Genomic DNA, 21,177 nt, shown 5'->3' with positions numbered 1-21,177 from the left:
CTCAATGACCCAGAGAGTTATGTTGGCTGGAGTCAGGGCTTTATGCCTTGGCTCTTAGCAGGTCACCCATGCCAAACAGGTCAAAGGGTAGAGGACAGACCAAGAGTGGTCCAGGTTCAGGGGCTCAGCTCAAGGTTAACAACCCTGACTGGTAAAACAAAACTATTATGGAAACCATAATGAAGAATCCTTCTACATTTGAGTGGGACTGTATTCCTGAGTCTCCTCTACCCAGGACTTGCATGACCGACAGTAGTGAAAACCGAGACAAAGCCGCTGGCACAAGAAAGGAAACCCTTAACACTGCCAGAGATGGGGGACCTTCATTGCTGCCCTAAATCCCAACACTGGAACAGGCAGTGAGTAAGTAAGGAAAGACCTTGAACGACAAAATAAAAAATCTAGTTTGGCAAGATCTTTCAGGTTTACAACCACGTTCATAAGATCAATATTTACCAACAGCAACGTATTTTAGTGCTGCTTTTCCAGTGGCTCAGAAAGCATGCCAATCCTCACACGTGTAAGCATTTGCACTGTTAAAGATTAAATTCAACGTTGAGTTGAGTTTATTGCCATCAGCACAAATACGTGTATCACAGGTGCAAGGAAAATCTTACTTGCAGCAGCATCACAAGTACATAGCATTACAGACACAACTTCCACATGAAAATGAACAAAATTATACAAGAAAGAACGCAACTCGAGCAAAACATAGTGGCAAGTGGTGATAGTGTTGTGCTGGTTGCTCAAGAACTAAATGGTTGAAGGGAAGTAGCTGTTCTGGAACCCAGTGGTGTGGGACTTAAGGCTTCAGTATCTCCTGTCCGATGTGTTACAGCTTTGTTATTGTAAAGATACGTTAAGGCTAATTTGATGAAGATGCCAGTCAGTACTTGTATGGTTAAATGTGTTTGTGATTATGTTAGGATTTGTGCAATTTAATGTGAGTTATAATCTGGATGTTTATTTATTTTATTTATTGAGATACCTCACAGAATAGGCCATTCCGGCTCTATGAGCTGTACCGCCCAGTAATCCGCTGATTTAACCCTAGCCTAATCATGGGACACTTTGCAATGACCAAATAACCTTCCAACCAGGGGTGCAATGCTGCCAGAGCTCACCGGAGCGCCACTCTGCCACCTCCGTAAAAAAAAGTCAAAATAAACAAGCGGGGAATTTAATAGTAGCCGCATATTAAATAGAGAGAATTTTACGGAAGCAGGGGTGGAGGCTGATGGGGAAAATACCATTAATAACATTAGGATATTTGATCGTTTTTGGTGAAATCCTGGAGCTGTGACTGTCCTGTGAAATTCCTCTTCGCTCGACCCGTTGTCCCAGCAGACCCTGCTGTAGCCTCCCGCCATTTCACAGATCCTCAGTCTCTCTCCAGCACTTGTTGTTCGAGCATTGGTCGCCGAGAAAATAAAAACCTTAGATCTTTTGAAAGGTGGCATGTCGCTTGCCGAAGTGGGCCGTAAGGATTCGCAGAAAGAAGCTGAAATTCGTGGAAGTGTTAGTGCTACCCCTACAACGGCAAAAACGGTCTCTCTGGTTTGTGATAAAGTGCTTGCAAAGACTGAGAAAGCATTAAGTGTGTGGCTAGAGGACATGTCACAGAAGCATATCCCTGTTGATGGCCAAATTATGCGTGAAAAAGCACTTAGCCTCTATAAGCACTACCGTGAGGGGGTTGAGGAGAGCAAGAGGAAGGAGTTTAAGGCTAGTAAGGGATGGCTGGCTAGCTATGAAAAGCACTACAGCCTCAAGAACTTAAAGATCATGGGAGAATCGGCATGGCAGATGTACCAAGTATCCTACTATAGAGCTGATCGAAGTAAATGCTTGAAGTCTCTCAGAAAAAAACTGTTGATCACAAACTATGAAAAGCTCACACTGCTGCTTTATGTGTTGAAAATATAGCTAGTGAAAAATATGTGACGCCATGAACGCTTCGTATCTAATGGCAACTTGTTCAATTTTTTGTTCTGCATGTTATTTAGCTCAGAATGACAGACCATACTCTGATCACTTTGGCTTATTGGAACTTCAAAAAAAAATGGTATTGACATTGGATTTGGACTGTATTTCCCCACTAGTGCTACAGAGATAATTAATCACATAGCCGTTAATATGAAAATATGAAAAAGAAAATTTGGCAGCACATCAAACAGATAAATGGCAAATCTTCTGTTTTCATTGATGAATCAACAAACCTGAGCATTATGACCACCCTAATAGCTTATTTGAAATGTGAAAGTGATAAGGAAGATGATCCCCATTTTGAACAAAGCGGATGAGCTTAGAGCATGAATCAGTACTTGCAGATACGATGTGGTGGCCATTACAGCGACTTGGATGGCTCAGGGGCAGGAATAGTTACTTCAAGTGCCGGATTTTAGATGTTTCAGAAAGGACAGGGAGGGAGGCAAAAAAACGTGGGGGCGAGGCACTGTTGATCGGAGATAGTGTCACAGCTGCAGAAAAGGTGGATGCCATGGAGGGATTGTCCAATGAGTCTCTGTGGGTGGAGGTTAGGAACAGGAAGGGGTCAATAACTTTACTGGATGTTTTTTATAGACCGCCCAATAGTAACAGGGATATCGAGGAACAGATAGGGAAACAGATCCTGGAAAGCTGTAATAATAACAGAGTTGTCGTGATGGGAGACTTTAATTTCCCAAATATAGATTGGCATCTCACTGGAGCAAGGGGTTTAGATGGGGTGGAGTTTGTTAGGTGTGTTCAGGAAGGTTTCTTGACACAATATGTAGATAAGCCTACAAGAGGAGAGGCTGTACTTGATTTGGTATTGGGAAATGAACCTGGTCAGGTGTCAGATCTCTCAGTGGGAGAGCATTTTGGAGATAATGATCATAATTCTATCTCCTTTACAATAGCTTTGGAGAGAGATAGGAACAGACAAGTTAGAAAAGCGTTTAATTGGAGTAAATTATGAGGCTATCAGGCAGGAAATTGAAAGCTTCAATTGGAAACAGATATTCTCAGGGAAAAGTACAGAAAAAATGTGGCAAATGTTCAGAGGATATTTGTGTGGAGTTCTGCATAGGTATGTTCCAATCAGACAGGGAAGTTATGGTAGGGTACAGGAACCGTGGTGTACAAAGGCTCTGGTCAAGAATAAAAGAAAAGCTTACAAAACATTCAGAAAGCTAGGTAATGTTAAAGATCTCGAAGATTATAGGGCTAACAGGAAGGAGTTTAAGAATGAAATTAGGAGAGCCAGAAGGGGCCATGTCAAGGCCTTGGCAGACAGGATTAAAGAAAACCCCAAGGCATTCTAAAAGTATGTGAAGAGCAAGAGGATAAGATGTGAGAGAATAGGACCAATCAAGTGTGGCAGTGGAAAACTGTGTATGGAACCAGAGGAGATAGCAGAGGTACTTAATGAGTACTTTGCTTCAGTATTCACTACGGAAAAGGATCTTGGCGATTGTAGGGATGACTTGCAGGCGACTGAAAAGCTTGAACATATAGATATTAAGGATCTGCTGGAGCTTTTGGAAAGCATTAAGTTGGATAAGTCACTGGGATCAAACGTGATGTACCCCAGGCTACTGTTGGAAGTGAGGGAGGAGATTGCTGAGCCTCTGGAGATGATCTTTGCATCATCAGTGACGATGGGAGAGGTTGCAGAGGATTGGAGGATCATGGATGTTGTTCCCTTATTCAAGAAAGGGGTAGAGATAGCCCAGGAAATTATAGACCAGTGAGTCTTACTTCAGTGGGTGGTAAGTTGATGGAGAAGATCCTGAGAGGCAGGATTTATGACCATTTGGAGAGGCATAATATGATTAGGAATAGTCAGCATGGCTTTGTCAAAAGCAGGTCGTGTCTTACGAACCTAATTAAATTTTTTGAGTATTTCACTAAACACATTGATGAAGGTAGGCCCTAGATGTAGTGTATATGGATTTCAGCAAGGCATTTGATAAGGTACCCCATGCAAGGCTTATTGAGAAAGTAAGGAGGCATGAGATCCAAGGGGAGACTCCTTTGTGGATCCAGAACAGGCTTGCTCACAGAAGGCAGAGTAGATGGGTCATATTCTGCATGGAGGTTGGTGACCAGTGGTGTGTCTCAGGGATCTGTTCTGGGACCCCTACTCTTCATGATGTTTATAAATGACCTGGATGAGGAAGTGGAGGGATGGGTTAGTAAGTTTGCTGATGACACAAAGGTTGGAGGTGTTGTGGATAGTGTGGAGGGCTGTCAGAGGTTACAGCGGGCTGTCAAGTGGCAGATGGAGTTCAACCCAGGTAAGTGTGAAGTGGTTCATTTTGGTAGGTCAAATATTATGGCAGAAAATAGCATTAATGGTGAGACTATTGACAGTGTGGAGGATCAGAGGGATCTTGGGGTCCGAGTCCACAGGACGCTCAAAGCAGCTGCGCAGGTTGACTCTGTGGTTAAGAAGGCATACGGTGTATTGGCCTTCATCAATCGTAGGATTGAGTTTAGGAGCCGAGAGGTAATGTTGCAGCTATATAGGACCCTGGTCAGACCCCACTTGGAGTATTGTGCTCAGTTCTAGTCGCCTCACTGCAGGAAGAATGTGGAAGCCATAGAAAGGATGCAGAGGAGATTTACAAGGATGTTGCCTGAATTGGGGAGCATGCCTTTTGAGAATAGGTTGAGTGAACTTGGCCTTTTCTCCTTGGGGTGATGGAGGATGAGAGGTGACCTGACAGAGGTGTATATGATGATGATCGTGTGGATAGTCAGAGGCTTTTTCGCAGGGCTGAAATGGTTGCCACAAGAGGACACAGGTTTAAGGTTCTGAGGAGTAGGTACAGAGGAGATGTCAGGGGTAAGTTTTTTACTCAGAGAATGGTGAGCGTGGAATAGGCTGCTGGCAACGGTGGTAGAGGCGGATACAATAGGGTCTTTTATGAGACTTTCAGATAGGTACATGGAGCTTAGAAAAATAGGGGGCTACAGAATCTTACAGTGTTTGCTAGTGATGGGTAGAGCATAATGCTTGGCGTCAAATCTGGTGTTGCTACAATTCTCAAGGAACACTACACTGATGTGATAATTTGGCACTGTCTTAATCACAGATTAGAACTTGCAGTAGGTGATTCAGTGCGAGAAGTTCGTGGAATAAGTCATTTTCAATCATTTACAGACAAATTGTACTCTGTTTACAGTAGATCACCTCTAAATCAAAAGCATCTCTCTGAATGTGCCTCTCAATTAGAACAACAAATTTGCAAAATAGGCCCTGTTCTGGGCATGGTAGTGAGCTCATTTCAAACAGTTTCAGCAGTTTGGCAAAATTATGAAGCACTGTGATTTCATTTTGAAAAAAGCAATGAAGGATGAAACTAGATCTGGGAGCAAAAGAAAAACCTATGAAGGTCTGTTCTACACACTCTCTTCAGAACAGTTTCTATTGGACTTAGCTCTAACGTATGAAGCATTGCATGAATTTGGTTTACTGTCACAGTGTTTACAGAAACACACTACTACGATTGTTTATGCAGACAAACTGATCCAAAGGAGCATAAAATCACTGCATGGACTGAAAGAGCAACCTAGTACAAATCCATTAATTATCTACAGTTTCTTACTAGTCTTATATACAATTTGCAGCACCGTATGTTCACGGCAACATCCTTGAAAGGTTCTCAAACTTCCAAACCTCAAAGTATGTATAAATCCCCGCTAAATGAAATGTGTGCCCTTGATAAAGATAACTGTCCTGCTGAAATATCGCCTAATTATGGAGAAGCTGAAATATCAGCTCACTGTAACAGGTTTAAGCTTTCTTCCTCCTCTGTAATAAATGCTTTCAGAGGTTATGTGGAGGATCATGGACGCCACATCCCCCAAGATTTACGCCCATTACTGAGCTGTTCATGTTATTCCTATTAATACAGCTGAAATGTGAGAGAGGATGCAGTCACATGAACTTGATAATAACAACAACACGCTCAAGAATTCTCATAACTCATGTATCAGCACTTATGTTTGTTAAACTACACGGACCTCCTCTAGTTCAGTGGAATCCTGAGCTGTATGTCACATCATGGCTGTGATACCACAGATCAGCAGATGACACCAGGACAAGAGTTGCTTCAGACCCCCAAACACGTATTACGCCTCACCCTTTGCGGATATTATTGTGAAACTTCTCATTGATGGCATTTGGTAAGTAGGTAATTATTTTTAAATTGGTAAAATACATGATTAACGTCTTTTTCTTTACTTGCTTGATAATTATATTTTATGATAATTAGTGAGTGCAACCGTGCAATATTTTGTCATATTATTAAATTAAGTACTATATGTTTTATTGTACCAGTTATACACCGAAATGTAGTGATAGGCTATAATCTTATTAATGTCTTAACTATCACTATATTTCTGTGGAGCTCTGGAATTCATAGGTTTCTTTCATCTTGGTTTAGTGCTTGACATTATAAGAAGTCCTATTATATATAAATAAATATATAAATATATGTATAATATAAATATAAATATATGTCACACCTAATTTGTGTACCTGCTCATTACATGAACAAGGCAAGGAAGTTGTCCAGTACATGAAATGAGCAGGTACACAAATCGAGTATATATATATATATATATATATATATATATATATAGAGAGAGAGAGAGAGAGAGAGAGAGAGAGAGAGAGGGAGAGAGGGAGAGAGGGAGAGAGGGAGAGAGGGAGAGAGGGAGAGAGGGAGAGGGAGAGGGAGAGGGAGAGGGAGAGGGAGAGAGAGAGAGAGAGAGAGAGAGAGAGAGAGAGAGAGAGAGAGGATTTAGGAAATGGCAAGCAATTTGTCAGCTCCGGCACCTAAAAAATTAGCACTGCACCCCTGCTTCCAATCGGTACGTCTTTGGACTGTGGGAGGAAACCAGAGCACCCGGGGGAAACCCATGTGGTCACAGGGAGAATGGACAGACTCCTTCCAGGCAGTGGCCTGTGTCGCCTGTACTGTAGAGCATTGTGTTCACCACTGCTCTACTGTGCTGTGTGTGCCATAGATTGCACAGTCAAATCGTTCTGTCAAGTTCAGTCTGGAAGGGCGGCATGGTAGCGTAGTGGATAGCACAACGCCATTACAGCACCAGTGACATCAGGTTTTGCACCCGCAGCTCTCTGTAAGGAGTTTGTATGTTCTGCCCGTGACCGCGTGGGTTTCCTGCCACCATCCAAAAATGTACCAGTTAGTAGGTTAATTGGTCACTTGGGTGTAATTGGGTGGCACTCTGTTGTAATTCTTTAAAAAAAAGGTATCAGGATTTACTTTATTAAGTGTGTGGACCACAGTGGTTCGTGTGTGTGCGTGTGTGCATGAGAGTGAGAGTGTGAGAGTGAAAGTGAGAGTGAGAGTGAGTGTGAGAGAGGATTCGTAACAGTTAAATTGTGCCAAGAATTATATGTTAAATGGGAATACCAGCAACATTCAATGAGGTGCAATTACTTTGTCTGTTGGTGCAATGCCTGGGAACACTGTGGCAATCGACTATTTCAGTTGCGACCACAAAATTCAATAATGTAGCAAAGAGCATGTACGAGCATGTGTAAAGGATTCCGTGTGTCACTGAGCAGCTGAGTTCGCAGTCTCGCAGGGACTTCGGTCATTCCCTTTGTGTTGGCAACCACTCAGACACCGAATAATCACCAAAATAATACTGAAAACAAAAAGCTCAAACATGCGAAAATCCGCAGATACCGGAAATCCAAAGCACCACGCACGTGATGCCGTGGAAACTCGGCAGCGTCCAAGGAAAAGAGTGAACGGTCGACATTTCAGGCTGAGACCATTCCTCGGGGCTGGAAAGGAGGGTGAGAAGCCAGTGTCAGAGGGTGAGGGAGGGGTGGAGGTACAAGATGGCAGGTGATTGGTGAAACCGGGAGGGGGGGAGGGGTGAAATAAAGAGCTGGGAAGTTTCAATACCGATGAAGGGTTGCAGCCCGAAACTTTGACCTCGTACTTATTTCCACAGGTGCTGCCTGACCTGCTGAGTTCCTCCAGCATTTTGTGTGCATTGCTTTGAAAACAGAAAGCACTGGCAAACATTTTGCACATCGGGCAACATCAGTCAAATCTGTAGTTTCTATTCATTTTGCTTCTTTCTCATAAAAAGCTACTTGCCCTGATAGATACAGTCATAGAAAAGTACTGCACAGAAACAGGCCCTTTGGCCCATCTAGTCCGTGCTGCACCATTTAAATTGCCAACTCTCATCGACCTACACCCCGACCAAGCCCCACCAAACCCCTGCCATCCATGTATCTATCCAAGCTTCTCTTAAACATTGAAATCGAGCTCACATGAATCACTTGCACAGGCAGCTCGTTCCACACTCTCACAACTCTCTGAGTGAGGAAGCTTCCCCTCGTGTTCCCCTTAAACTTTTCACCTTTCACCCTTAACCCATGACCTCCAGTTATAGTCCCACCCAACCTCAGTGGAAAAAGCGTGTTTGCATTTACCCTATTTATACCCTTCATAATTTTGTATACCACTATCAAATCTCCCTCAGTCTTCTATGTTCCAAGGAATTAAGTCTTAATCTTTCCTTATAACTCGGGTCCTCCAGACCAGGGAACGAAATGTTTTTCCAACAATTTGTTTTGATATTACATTTCTTGGAATCACTATTTTTGCTTTTATTTGAAATTTGTGAAGCAGTTCTTCACACGACCTCTTGACATGGAGGCAGCCAACACTTTCCCACTCACTCTGTCTTTAAGAAGAGTAATTGTGGGCTTGCAAAGTGTCACTCTCCTTTGTCACTGATAGAACTGATAGCACTCACTGACAGCAACTTTTCTCATTTCTGCCCGCTGTAAATATAACAGCAATTGCACAGCTACTTCCTTTCAAAACTAGCTGCTATATGAGATATTCTCCCCAGAGTAAGCACCTTACTAGCCCTATCACCACAGAGAATTGCAGATCCTTCTACACATTAAATATTGCCCCCTTATTACCATTTAACATATAACCAATTACAGCACAGAAACAGGCCATCTCGGCCCTTCTAGTCCGTGCCGAACGCTTACTTACACAGACCAGCTCATTTTTATCTTGTCTTGCTACAGGACCCAAACTCTACCTGTAGCTCACTAAGGAAGCCCAACGTCTGGCCTGCAGACCACATCTAACCCACTAGATGTATTGATTCTGGCTCATTCAAATCAAAGGTTCAAAGGTTCATTTATTATCAAAGTGCGTACGCAGTATACAACTCTGAGATTCGCCTGCTCCAGATAGACACGAAGCAAAGAAAAGCATGGAACTCATTCAAAGAAAAACATCAACCACACCCCCCCAACACATACAATCTCACAACCCCCAACCCCTTCCCTCGCACAGAAAAACTAACAGATCACACCACAAAGAAAACAGCAACAAGAACATCAAACTCCAAACCCCCAACCCCTTCCCTCGCACAGAAAAACTAACAGATCACTCCACAAAGAAAACAGCAACAAGAACATCAAACTCCAAACCCCCAACCCCTTCCCTCACACAGAAAAACTAACAGATCACTCCATGTGGAAAACAGCAACAAGAACAGCAAACTCCAAACCCCCAACCCCTTCCCTCGCACAGAAAAACTAACAGATCACTCCATGTGGAAAACAGCAACAAGAACAGCAAACTCCAAACCCCCAACCCCTTCCCTCGCACAGAAAAACTAACAGATCACACCACAAAGAAAACAGCAACAAGAACATCAAACTCCAAACCCCCATCCCCTTCCCTCGCACAGAAAAACTAACAGATCACTCCACGTGGAAAACAGCAACAAGAACAGCAAACTCCAAACCTCCATCCCCTTCCCTCACACAAAAAGAAAACTTACAGATTGCTCCTGAGAGAGAATGGAGGAAAACACAGAATGCAAAATAAAACATAGGATTGAGAGACCAATTTGAACTGCCGTTAGATTGAACTCCATAAATTGCAGAACTTCAATAACATCCCACAATAGCATCAAGGAGAGTGGCCTCTCAAACACAGAGACCTTACAAGACCCGTCACACACAGACACGTTATCTGGCAGCAGTGAGAGATCATCACAGCAGTGAGTAAGAGCAAATCTGCAGAATGAAAGCAATAATTAAGTGAACACAATGCCCTACATATTTTCAAACAGGAACTTAATCTTAATTAGCTGAACTCTAGAAACAGCCATGTACTGTTCATACTTCGCAGTCAAAAATGTATCTCTCATCTTCTACGTAAACTTGCTAGACAGCTTTAAGCGAACTCAACACGTTGGGTGTTCAACAGCCTTCCTTTGCTTTCAATGGTTTCTATTGGGGCCACCTGTAAGGAGACAAATCTCAAAGTATGTATAAAGAATACATACTTTGATAGTAAATGTACTTTGAACTTTCGAACTTAAAAGATCCAAGTCTCTGATAACACTACAACTCAGTACAAGAGAAAATCTGCAGATGTAATGAGTCCTGATGAAGGGTCTAGGCCTGAAACATTGACTGTTTATTCTTTTCCATAGATGCTGCCTGGCCTGCTGAGTTGCTCCAGCATTTTGTGTTTATTACTTCGAATCACTACACTCATTTGCCCCGTTATTAAAATGTTCCTACAGCCAATTATCTCACTTTAAGGGCTCTTTATCTCATCATCTCATGTTCTCGTTATTTATTGCTATTTATTTATACTTGCATTTGCACTCTGGTTGATCTTTCATTGATCCTCTTATAGTTACTATTCTATAGATTTGAGTATGCCCACAGGAAAATGAATCTCAGGGATGTATATGGTGACATATATTTACTTTGATAATAAAATTTACTTTGTACTTTGAATTCAGGCAGCATCTATAAAGAGCTAACGTTTTAGGTCAGTAATCTGTGGGTGTTCAGCTTGGATTGCTAATTACTTCGTTCTGCACAAACGTTGCCTGACCTGAAGAATGCACTTTTTTTTTTACAGATTTCCAGCAGTGGCAATATCTTGCTTTTGAAAATTGAGCAGTAATGTGATGGAGAATAGTAGATTCAAGTTGACCAATACAAGCTGAAGCACTAAGAAAGGGAAATGGAATGAAGTGTTATTTTAAATGCAATAAAGAGGTGTTTAAACTGTAAGATAACAGATAATAAAACGCAAGGAAGTCTGCAGACCTTGGAAATCCAGAGCAACACACAAAATGCTGGAGGAACTCAGCAGCTATGGAAATGAGGAGATGTTTCAGGCCAAGACGCTTCTCCAGGATTTATGTAGTAGCAAGTTCAGAAGTCCATACTCGAGGGGCTTTAATTTTTATTGAGATACAGCACGGAATGGGCCCTGATTTATTCTTAGTCTATTCGTAGGACAATTTACAAGGACCAATTTACCTACAACCAGTATGTCTTTGGACTGCGGAGCACCCGGAGGAAACCCACACGGTCACAGCAAGAAGGTACAAACTCCTTACAGGCAGCGGCGGGCCACTCACGTGTAGTTGTGCTAGCCACTATGTACCATGCCTTCTAAGGGCCGCAAAGAAAACATAAAGCAAACAAGGCACGAGTCGAGCTTCACTGCATTTTGTTAGGAAAATGGATTGGATTTATTGTTTGGTAACAATTCCAACATAAATCAAACTGTAAATAATGTTTAGAATTCATGATTTCACCCGTTACCTACATTATCAGTGGCTGTGTTATAACACCATAAGACACAGGAGCAGAATTAAGGCATTTCGCCCATCGAGTCTGCTCCGCCATTTCATCACGGCTGGTCCACTTGTTATGATAAAGATACATAAATGACAGTTTTGCACTTTATTCCACTGAGCGCCCTTTAGTACCTTTGAATAGTTACTGCCTGCCTACGTTCATCCTCCTTTCTGGAGCTATCGACTCTCCAGCTGGCATGGAGAGACATGGAGCTGGCTCATATGGAGCCAGTGATCATTAATGGAGAATGTGTGGAGCAGGTTAAGACCTACAAGTATCTGGGAGTACAGTTAGACGAGAAGCTAGACTGGACTGCCAACACAGATGCCTTGTGCAGGAAGGCACAGAGTCGACTGTACTTCCTTAGAAGGTTGGCGTCATTCAATGTCTGTAGTGAGATGCTGAAGATGTTCTATAGGTCAGTTGTGGAGAGCGCCCTCTTCTTTGTGGTGGCGTGTTGGGGAGGAAGCATTAAGAAGAGGGATGCCTCACGTCTTAATAAGCTGGTAAGGAAGGCGGGCTCTGTCGTGGGCAAAGTACTGGAGAGTTTAACATCAGTAGCTGAGCGAAGGGCGCTGAGTAGGCTACGGTCAATTATGGATAACTCTGAACATCCTCTACATAGCACCATCCAGAGACAGAGAAGCAGTTTCAGCGACAGGTTACTATCGATGCAATGCTCCTCAGACAGGATGAAGAGGTCAATACTCCCCAATGCCATTAGGCTTTACAATTCTACCGCCAGGACTTAAGAACTTTTTAAAAGCTATTATTAATGCTTTTTGAGATAGTGATTTAGATGCATATCATATTTTTACTGAGTTAAGTATTGTATGTAATTAGTTTTGCTACAACAAGTGTATGGGACATTGGAAAAAAGTTGAATTTCCCCATGGGGATGAATAAAGTATCTATTTATCTATCTATCTATCAATAGTTATTCTGAATACTCTTTCCAAGTTTGAAGTTTGTCCGATTCTCTTTGACTTATTACCTCTCTCCTCTGTCTCCCAACGCCACCCCCCAGCCCTTGCCGCTTCCCTTTCGCTTGTTTTTGTTTTAATAATGAACGCCCTCCACTCCTCTGAACTGGTTGAGCTTTAATTAGTCTAGCTGCCGTCTGTCTATATCTGTCAGGAGAGAAATGCTTCGCGACTTTCGATCCCTCCCACTATTCCTGTCCCGCCCCAACAGCAGTGTGATCGCTCTCGGCAGAGTTAAACCCCGGCAATTCGGCGCAGTGGTTAAATCTCCAGGGGGCAACTTAGAGGGTAATTTGCTCTCCGCCGAGCGTCCCGTCATTGGCACAACGAATAGCAATGTCCACCTCTTACAGTGAGTGTTTGCCGACTAAGTCTCTGTTGCTGCTTTCTCTGCTGTGTTGTGCCGTGTGCCTTTCACTTCCCCAATTTCTCAACCCCTTGCACCCACTTTCCGTCCTGATCTAGGCAGTATTACATATACTTACTAACACAGCCACTTAAAATGGAAATCCCCCCCAGAGAATAAAAAATATTCTATCCGTGGATGTAATGTCTTTGGTGGGTTTCGTTTAACACTGTCTCTTCTTGCTTTCTCTCACTAGACCTGCCGGATCGGGTGAATGTGGATCCCTAGACCGTAGATGATCTTGCCGGATCTTCAGACCTCCCGGAGCCTATATCAACTGCAATATCTGTTCAGGGAGCAGCGGCGTTGATCTTACTGTCAGTCGGGTTTTCAGCCTTAACCGGAGCCGCTGACTAGGGAGTCTATTCCCGCGACTTCATTAATTGCAAACGGTGGCACCAGCCAGGTCGGGGCAGCTGTGCCCCCGGGAATAACCGCTGCCGGCCTCCCGCAGGAAGCTCTCGCCGATATGCTGTGAGGGTCATGGTGGAACGGGAGGCTCAGAAAGGGCAGAGGTGAACATCGGTCATAAGGACCGGGAAGAATGGATGCGGGGGTCAGTGAAAGAGTGGGCACGTATTTTGGGGATTATTACAACAACGAGACGGTGAGTTTACATTATAACTATACCGGGAAGCTAACCCCGGGCAGATACAAGGCAGGTCTGAGGGTTCACGCTGTCATATCTTTGATCGTTTGCATGTTTATAATAGTGGAGAATCTGATGGTCCTCATAGCCATCCGGAAGAACAGTAAGTTCCACACGCCAATGTTTTACTTGCTGGCCAACCTGACTCTGTCGGACCTGTTGGCAGGAGTAACCTACGTGGTCAACATTCTGCTGTCCGGTGCCAACACCCTGAAACTGACACCGTTCCTGTGGTTCTTGAGAGAAGGTGGCGTTTTCATCACCCTCACGGCGTCGGTCTTCAGCCTGCTGGCCATCGCGGTGGAGAGGCACGTCACGATGGTAAGGATGCAGCTGTACAACGCCGACAAGAAGTGGCGGACGCGGCTGTTTGTGGGGGCGGACTGGATCTTTTCGGTGTTCCTCGGGAGCCTCCCGATCCTGGGCTGGAACTGCATTGGAAACCTGCCCTTTTGCTCGACAATACTGCCGCTGTACTCTAAGTACTACATCCTGGTGTGCATTCTCATCTTTATCGCCGTCCTGTTTTCCATAGTTATACTCTACATTCGAATTTACCTTAAAGTCAAGAGTAACAGCCTCGACATGGGCACTTTGAGAAGTGGGGAATCCAAGAAGAGCAAGAAATCCCGGGCATTGCTGAAGACCCTGACCATCGTGGTGGTCTCTTTCATTGTCTGCTGGTTGCCGATATTCATTGTGCTGCTACTGGACGTTTCCCTCACGGTGAGAAGCTCTTCCATTTCTAGTGTGGCCGATTATTTCCTGGGACTGGCCATGTTCAATTCAGCCTTGAATCCTGTAATTTACACCCTAACCAACAGGGACATGCGCCACACCATCCTGCGCCTGGTGTGCCTGACGAAAGCTGACGAGCAGCCTCGCTGTTGCGGCGCTGTGATAACCGAGTTCAGCAGCACCCAAGGCGACCGGTCCTCGCTGCACAGACACGAACTTCTGCACACCACCCTGTCCTCCGGGAACGGACCGCAGTCTCCCACGAGGATTTCGCTGGTCTCGCGGTGACCGTGGGCTCCTTCTCCTGCACCGCTGGGGAACCGACCTCCGAGCAAAATGCAAAATTGCACTGATTACAATGAACCGAATGGACGATGTTAAAAAAACGCATGAAGGAGCATTTCTCGTTTGAAATATCTCGAAACGTTTCTTAAGTTTTACGGTATAATGCAGGGGTTCCCAACCTCCACCACCCCTCTGATAACGGTAAGGGTCCATTTCATAAAGGGGTGGGCATCACGGTAGCGTAGAGGTCAGCACAAGGCTTTACAGAACCCGCCGCTGCCTGGAGGGAGTTTGTACCTTCTTCCCGCCACCACATGCTTTTATTCCAACAGGCCAGGTAGGTTAATTGGTCATTGTAAATTGTCCCCGGATTAGACTAGGAGGGCGGCGCGGCTCAAAGGGTCAGATGAGTCTATTCCACGCTGTGTCTCATTAAATAAACGGACACTGTTGGGAGCCCCTGGTCAAGGGATGAAGAATCTCACTCTTTAACCAAGTATATACAGTAAATGACTTGGATGAAAGCAGGAAAGATATGGTTTCCAGATAGAAGTGAGTAAGTAATTTGTATAACATTTCTGTACACGTAATTAGTAAGATGTGAGTCGCTGATGTGACAGTGTAGGAAAGTAACTTCAGAAGGCTACCAAAAGATTTAAAAACCTTAAGTGAGCGATAAAGATCTAGCCAGAGGACTATATTGTGGGGTAAAAAACCTGAAATTGTGAAAAATGTATTTTCTAAAAAGTGAGTGGGTAAAATTGCAGAGGGAACTTGTGTCCTTTCTGTAGGATTTCCAAAAAGCCAGCAGCAGGTACTGCAAGTAATTTATATAGAATTTATAGTTTATTATTGGGAGAATTGGATGCAAAAGTTGTTTCATTTATGTATTTATTTTTGAGGAGATAACATATACAGTATATTAGTAAGGCTCTCCATATCTAATCAAGGAACTTGATATTTTGAAATCAGTTTAGAGAAAGTTTGCTAGACCAATACCTGAAACAAGCAGTTTGGTATCCTGTCAGGAAAGGTTCAACAAGTTAAACTTCTAAAGCTGAACATGGACAAAAAATGCAGTGGTGAGGCTATAGTTGGATAAGTTATGATATTAAATGGTGGAGTACACTTGAGAGGCAAAGTTGTCTGTTAATGTTACCAATTTATATGGTCACATGTCAAAGTACAGTCAGATTTGTTTAAAGATCACATCAGCACAAAGGCTGGCGATGTACCTATAACAACACAGACTGCAAATGGGTCTGTGAATTGGAACTGTCAGCTTGACACAGTGATACAGCTAGTTATTTTAGATTCGACAGGAAGCTCTGCAATTCAGCCCAGTTTTGCAATGGATAAGTTTCTCAATGACTATCGTAAGTGCCAAATGCTTATACTGAATAGCTTTTCTCCCCTCCATCCTCCAACATGCCAAGGTTTGGGTTCAATTTGGACACAATACATGACACTCTGGGAGACAAACTTCTCTACGCAGCATCATGAACTGCGTAGTAAGTAAACCAAACCTTGGCTTGCCCATAAAAGACCAGGGCATATATTTTTCAATCTCAGCTCCATGGAGTAGGCAAATTTGCAGCAGGAGTTCTTGGATGGCAATCAAACTGCCCATGTTTCCCAGTGGCAAGCTGTCGTCTCCAACCCCTGCAACCTGCATGCTCCTATCTCCTTTGTTTTTCTTGGCTCTCCAGCAACTGATTAAGTATTTCCTATGAGATGGAGGCACACTGAGCCAATACTAATGTTGTTCTAGGACTGAGCAATTCACTTTCTTGCACTAAGAACTTTGCAGTAAAGAGGTGACAGTCTCAGTGATGTATTGTTGCAGAGTCAATGACTGCTGGAAGTGTTACATAGCATATGAGGTTACCTGTCTGTTGTCTGAACGGCAGCACTTTAATTTCCTGATCATTCCTCATGACAATTATGAGATGAACGAGTAGAGCTGACTGATTCATTCATATCACTCTTTATGTGCAGAAGATTCTATTGAATTGCAGCTTCTCATTCCAGCATGGAATTGATTACAGCTTTCAAATAAAAAGCTGCTTTGGCTCCAGCTGTGACACTGTCAAGGGAGGACTATGAAATACCTAAATATTTCTAAGTTTAAAAAATATTATTATAACCGTTATTTCAACTGTGATTATTGCAGATGTGAATAATTTAAATGATTTGTGAATAAAGTTTTATTGATCAACAGATTTTTTTTGATTCTGTATTTTATTTAGAGCAGGGGGTTCCCAACCTGGGGTCCATGGACACTGCAGTTAATGGTAGGGGTTCTATGGCATTTAAAATAAAAGGTTGGTAGCCACTGATTTAGAGATACAGCACAATAACAGGCCCTTCTGGCCCAATGAGCACACCCCACCCAATTACACCCATGTTGCCAATTAACATTCTATTTGCAATATAGAAAGAAATTCATGTGGTCACAGGGAGAATTTACAAACTCCATTCTCCTTACTGTAAGTGGTAGAATTGAACTTGGGTGCTGGCACTGTAATATTGTTACGCTGTCATGCCACCCTACATATTAGTTAAGCTAGTTACATATTAAAACAAAATAGATCATAAAAGGGGTTCCAAAGCTTGCAAAATGTAGGTTGGGATAAAATGTCCTCAGGGAGCTCTCTCTGCAAATGGAGGTCAGCCACATTCTGCACAAAGACAGGTATTTTTTACATAGATATAGTAGGTCGCTCAATAGTGTCCCAGATAACTAAACCAATATTCCCAATTTGCATGCACCTGTCAGATAATTGCAAACACACTCACTAAATGGAGTAGAAAGTTCATGTGCTGTTTCTATTTTTAACTGAGATATGCAGAAGGTCCCAAGTCTAATCCTTCACTTCTGGTGAAGCCCATCGCAGGCTGGAAACAACTATGGTCTGTAATTGATATTAATACCATTCATTGGTCAACAAGAGAAAAGTTCTGAATTTCTGCTCCACTGATCTAGGCAGGTAGTGACAAGATCAAGATCGCTGGCTTCATAAAAGGGAAGATTTTTCTAAAATACTTTTCACATAATCTTCAGGATGTGTCAAAGCACTTTACAGTCAATAAAGTCAATTTGCAATGCAGTAAGTATGGTTATCCATTTGCAAGATTTCATAAATGGCAAAGTGATAATGACCAGAGTGTGGGAGAGAAAAATAAGTTTACAGAAATAGCTGAGTAATTTTTGCTACTTAAATTTAAATATGACAAATAACCATTTGAATGAATTCTTGGCAATCTGCTGCTATCTCTATAACTAATGGCTAACAAAATTTAATGTATTGATACAAGAAAATAAATAAGCACCAAAGAAAATGTTTCCCGTTCATCTTTTTCCACCATTATGTGAGAACCAGGTCTTGTCACCGGCTGTATCTCAGATGCAACTCCATATTTTGAAATGCAGTAACAAGCACAACAATAGCAAACTACAACTCTACCAGCAACCTAAAGTTTCAAAAAGGGATCTAATATCTTTGGGTTTTACAACACTAAGCAAGCATTCAGGCAAAGAAAGCCAGGTACCTCTTACTATTTTTGATAGCCTTTGATTGATTGAGGCAATGAGCAGGTAAAACTGTTCTTTGAACTCTAAAGATGGGACAATAGCATTACCAATGGAATGTCTGTGTTCTACATCAAAAGACATTTTCACTGCCAAAAAACATTAACCAGCCTTTGAGATTCTTACTGCCTTAGGTCAAATATAAATTAAAAAAGCATCAGCTGTAAATAAGCAAGAAGCAATTATAAAGTGCATTAAATTAACATTGTCACATCACTTGGACAGATACTAGGAAGGGTCTAATCTAGATTGGCAGGGGATGGGGTTCAATGCACCACCTTGGCAAAAAGCTGGAAGTTAATGCGGGATTTGACAACAGTAAATGCTGTAGACAAGACAGACATCAGAAAGGCAAAGAGAGATGAAAGTGATGGATTAAATTGCATTTATTTCAATGTAAGGTGCTAAACAGGTAAGGAAAATAAACTCAGGACATAAATACTGTAACTGGGATGTTCTATCCATTATAAAAACATGGCTAAGGAAAGAATAAAACTGGCAGCTAAATGTTCCATAATGCAAGTGCTATACGCGGGATTGAGGCAGAGATGCATTTCTGATTATGGAAAATGTCACCGCAGTAGTCAGAAATAAAATTACCGAGGGATCATCCAGTGAGGCTTTACAAGTGGATCTGAGAAATAAGAAGGGGTCAATCACCCTGCTGGGATTTACTATAGGCCCACTAATAACCAAGTGGAATTAGAGGAACAAATATGCAGGAATATTGCAGAGTCTTGCAAGAATAAAGGGTGGTTATAATTGGTCTAAGTGGTACAATTTAATATCAGAGCATGTATAGTATACTGATACAACCTGAAATGGTTGATAGTAGGGAATTAAAATTTTCCTAATATGCTAAAGGGCTTAAATAGAGTTCTCAGGCGGGGGCCTTGGCTAACATGGAGAAGTGAGCTGAACACCGGTTCATCCTCTGCCCTCTACCTCAACACTAATCTCTTTAGTCTCGCTCGGCACTTAAATTGGCTAAACATCAGTTCATTTTTCATTCTCGAGTCCGAGCCCGATGCTTCAGTCTGCCCCAGCAACAGCCCCTGCAGAGATCGCTGTACCTGTATTCTTGAGAGTACAGTTTGCTGAATCATTCAGGAGACTGCAAAAATGTCACATTGTACAGACGGTTCAAAAGCACACCGCCCAAAGGGAAATTACAGGCTGTGGATTACAGTTATTGTAATCCAAAAGAAGTATATTTAGTAGAGTAACTTCTAATTTTGTGAGTTGCCCTCAAAGTGTTACAGTGTCATCTTGATATCATTAAGGGCATTCAAACCATAACAGATTACCATAACAGATAACCCTGTGGTCAACAACAGTGACACCTCCCTTCCTCATAGGCTGAATGCCTCTATGCATGATTTGATGCACTGAATGATGTGACACAAGGAAAGCCCCCTCCCTCCTGAGGAACAGGCACCCTCTCTGGCCACAGCAGAGGTGAAAAGGACCCTAGCTAGGGTAAACCCAAACAAAGCTGTGGGGTTGAACAACATACAGTACCTGGTCAGATGCTGAGGGACTGTGCAGATCAACTAACAGAAACCTTAACGGACATCTTTAACATCTCTTGTAACCAGTCCACTGTCCATGCAGGCTTCAAGGCAGACACCATTATTCCAGTGCCCAAGAGAGCAATGGTAACTGGCCTAAACAATTACTGCCCAACAGCACTGAAATCAACAATCATGAAGCGCTTTGAGCGGTTGGTAATGGATCATATAAAATACTACCTTTCAGCTATGTTGGACCCCTTCCAGTTCACACAGCCTCAGCCCTCCACTCTGTCCTATCCCACCTAGAAAGCCGCCTCATATACCAGGATGCTGTTAATCAACTTCAACTTGACATTTAACACGATTATCCATCAGAGGCTGGTGGGTAAACTGTCCGCATTGGGACTCAATACCCCTCTCAGTAACTGGATCTTGGGCTTCTTAATGGAAAGATGCCAGTCAGTTTTTGGCAGAAACATCGCAGGCTCCATCATGCTGAGAACTGGTGTCCCCCAGGGCTGTGTGCTCAGCCCAGTGCTGTTCACACTGCTGACTCATGACTGCACTGCCAGATTCATCCAAGTCATATCAGCAAGTTCACTGTTGCCGCAACAGAGGTTAGCTTCTTTAGCAACAATGGCGAGTCAGCACACAGAGAGGAGATAGAGGCACAGAGGTAGAGAGTCTCAGCATGAACAAAACAAAAGAGATGATTGTGGACTTCAGGAAGGTAGCTGTCAACCACTCTCCATTGTACATCAATGGGGCTCTGCTATGGAGAGAGTGAGGAGCACAAAAGTTCCCTGGTGTGCACATAACGGACGATCTAACCTGGACCGATGAAACTTCTTCATTAGTCAAGAAGGATCAACAGCGCCCATGCTTTCTGAGGAGGCTGAGGCATGCAAGCCTCCCAGCCCCCATTCTACAGGAGCTCCATTCAGAGTGTTCTGTCTGGTTGCAACATTGTGTGGTAGGAAAGCTGCCGGGATCAGACCACAGTTGATAGTAAAATCCACTGAGAGAATCACCAGGGTCTCCCTCCCCTACTGTCGGTGACACGTACCGGGAAGGGTCCAAAGAACTGTTGAGGATCCCGACCACCCATCCTACAATCTCTTTGCTCCACTACTATCAGGCAGGAAGTACAGGAGATAAATGACTAGGACTGCATGATTAGATAACAGCTTCTTCCCTCAGGCTCTGACACTAATGAATACCCCGCCTCCTCCAAGGTCTTATCCCTAAGTCAGCGTGCTGTTTACCCTTTACCTGTGCTGCCTGCATTTTGAATTCTACTTTATTGATGGTTTATGTGCTG

General features: G+C 43.1%; 1 protein-coding gene across 1 annotated transcript; it reads left to right on the top strand.

Moving 5' to 3' along the window:
• Positions 1–12,895: 12,895 nt before the first annotated feature.
• s1pr5a (sphingosine-1-phosphate receptor 5a) lies at positions 12,896–16,970 on the top strand. The gene is made up of 2 exons (XM_073069377.1): positions 12,896–13,024; positions 13,275–16,970. Exon 2 carries the CDS (start codon positions 13,623–13,625, stop codon positions 14,751–14,753), a length of 1,131 nt encoding a protein of 376 aa, XP_072925478.1. The 5' UTR covers positions 12,896–13,024; positions 13,275–13,622; the 3' UTR covers positions 14,754–16,970.
• Positions 16,971–21,177: the final 4,207 nt, after the last annotated feature.

The sequence above is a fragment of the Hemitrygon akajei genome, chromosome 16, assembly GCF_048418815.1.
Source record: "Hemitrygon akajei chromosome 16, sHemAka1.3, whole genome shotgun sequence".
In the NCBI taxonomy this organism is placed as follows: domain Eukaryota; kingdom Metazoa; phylum Chordata; class Chondrichthyes; order Myliobatiformes; family Dasyatidae; genus Hemitrygon; species Hemitrygon akajei.
The sequence above is the reverse complement of the archived record's forward strand: the minus strand, read 5'-3'. Positions and strand labels throughout refer to the sequence as shown.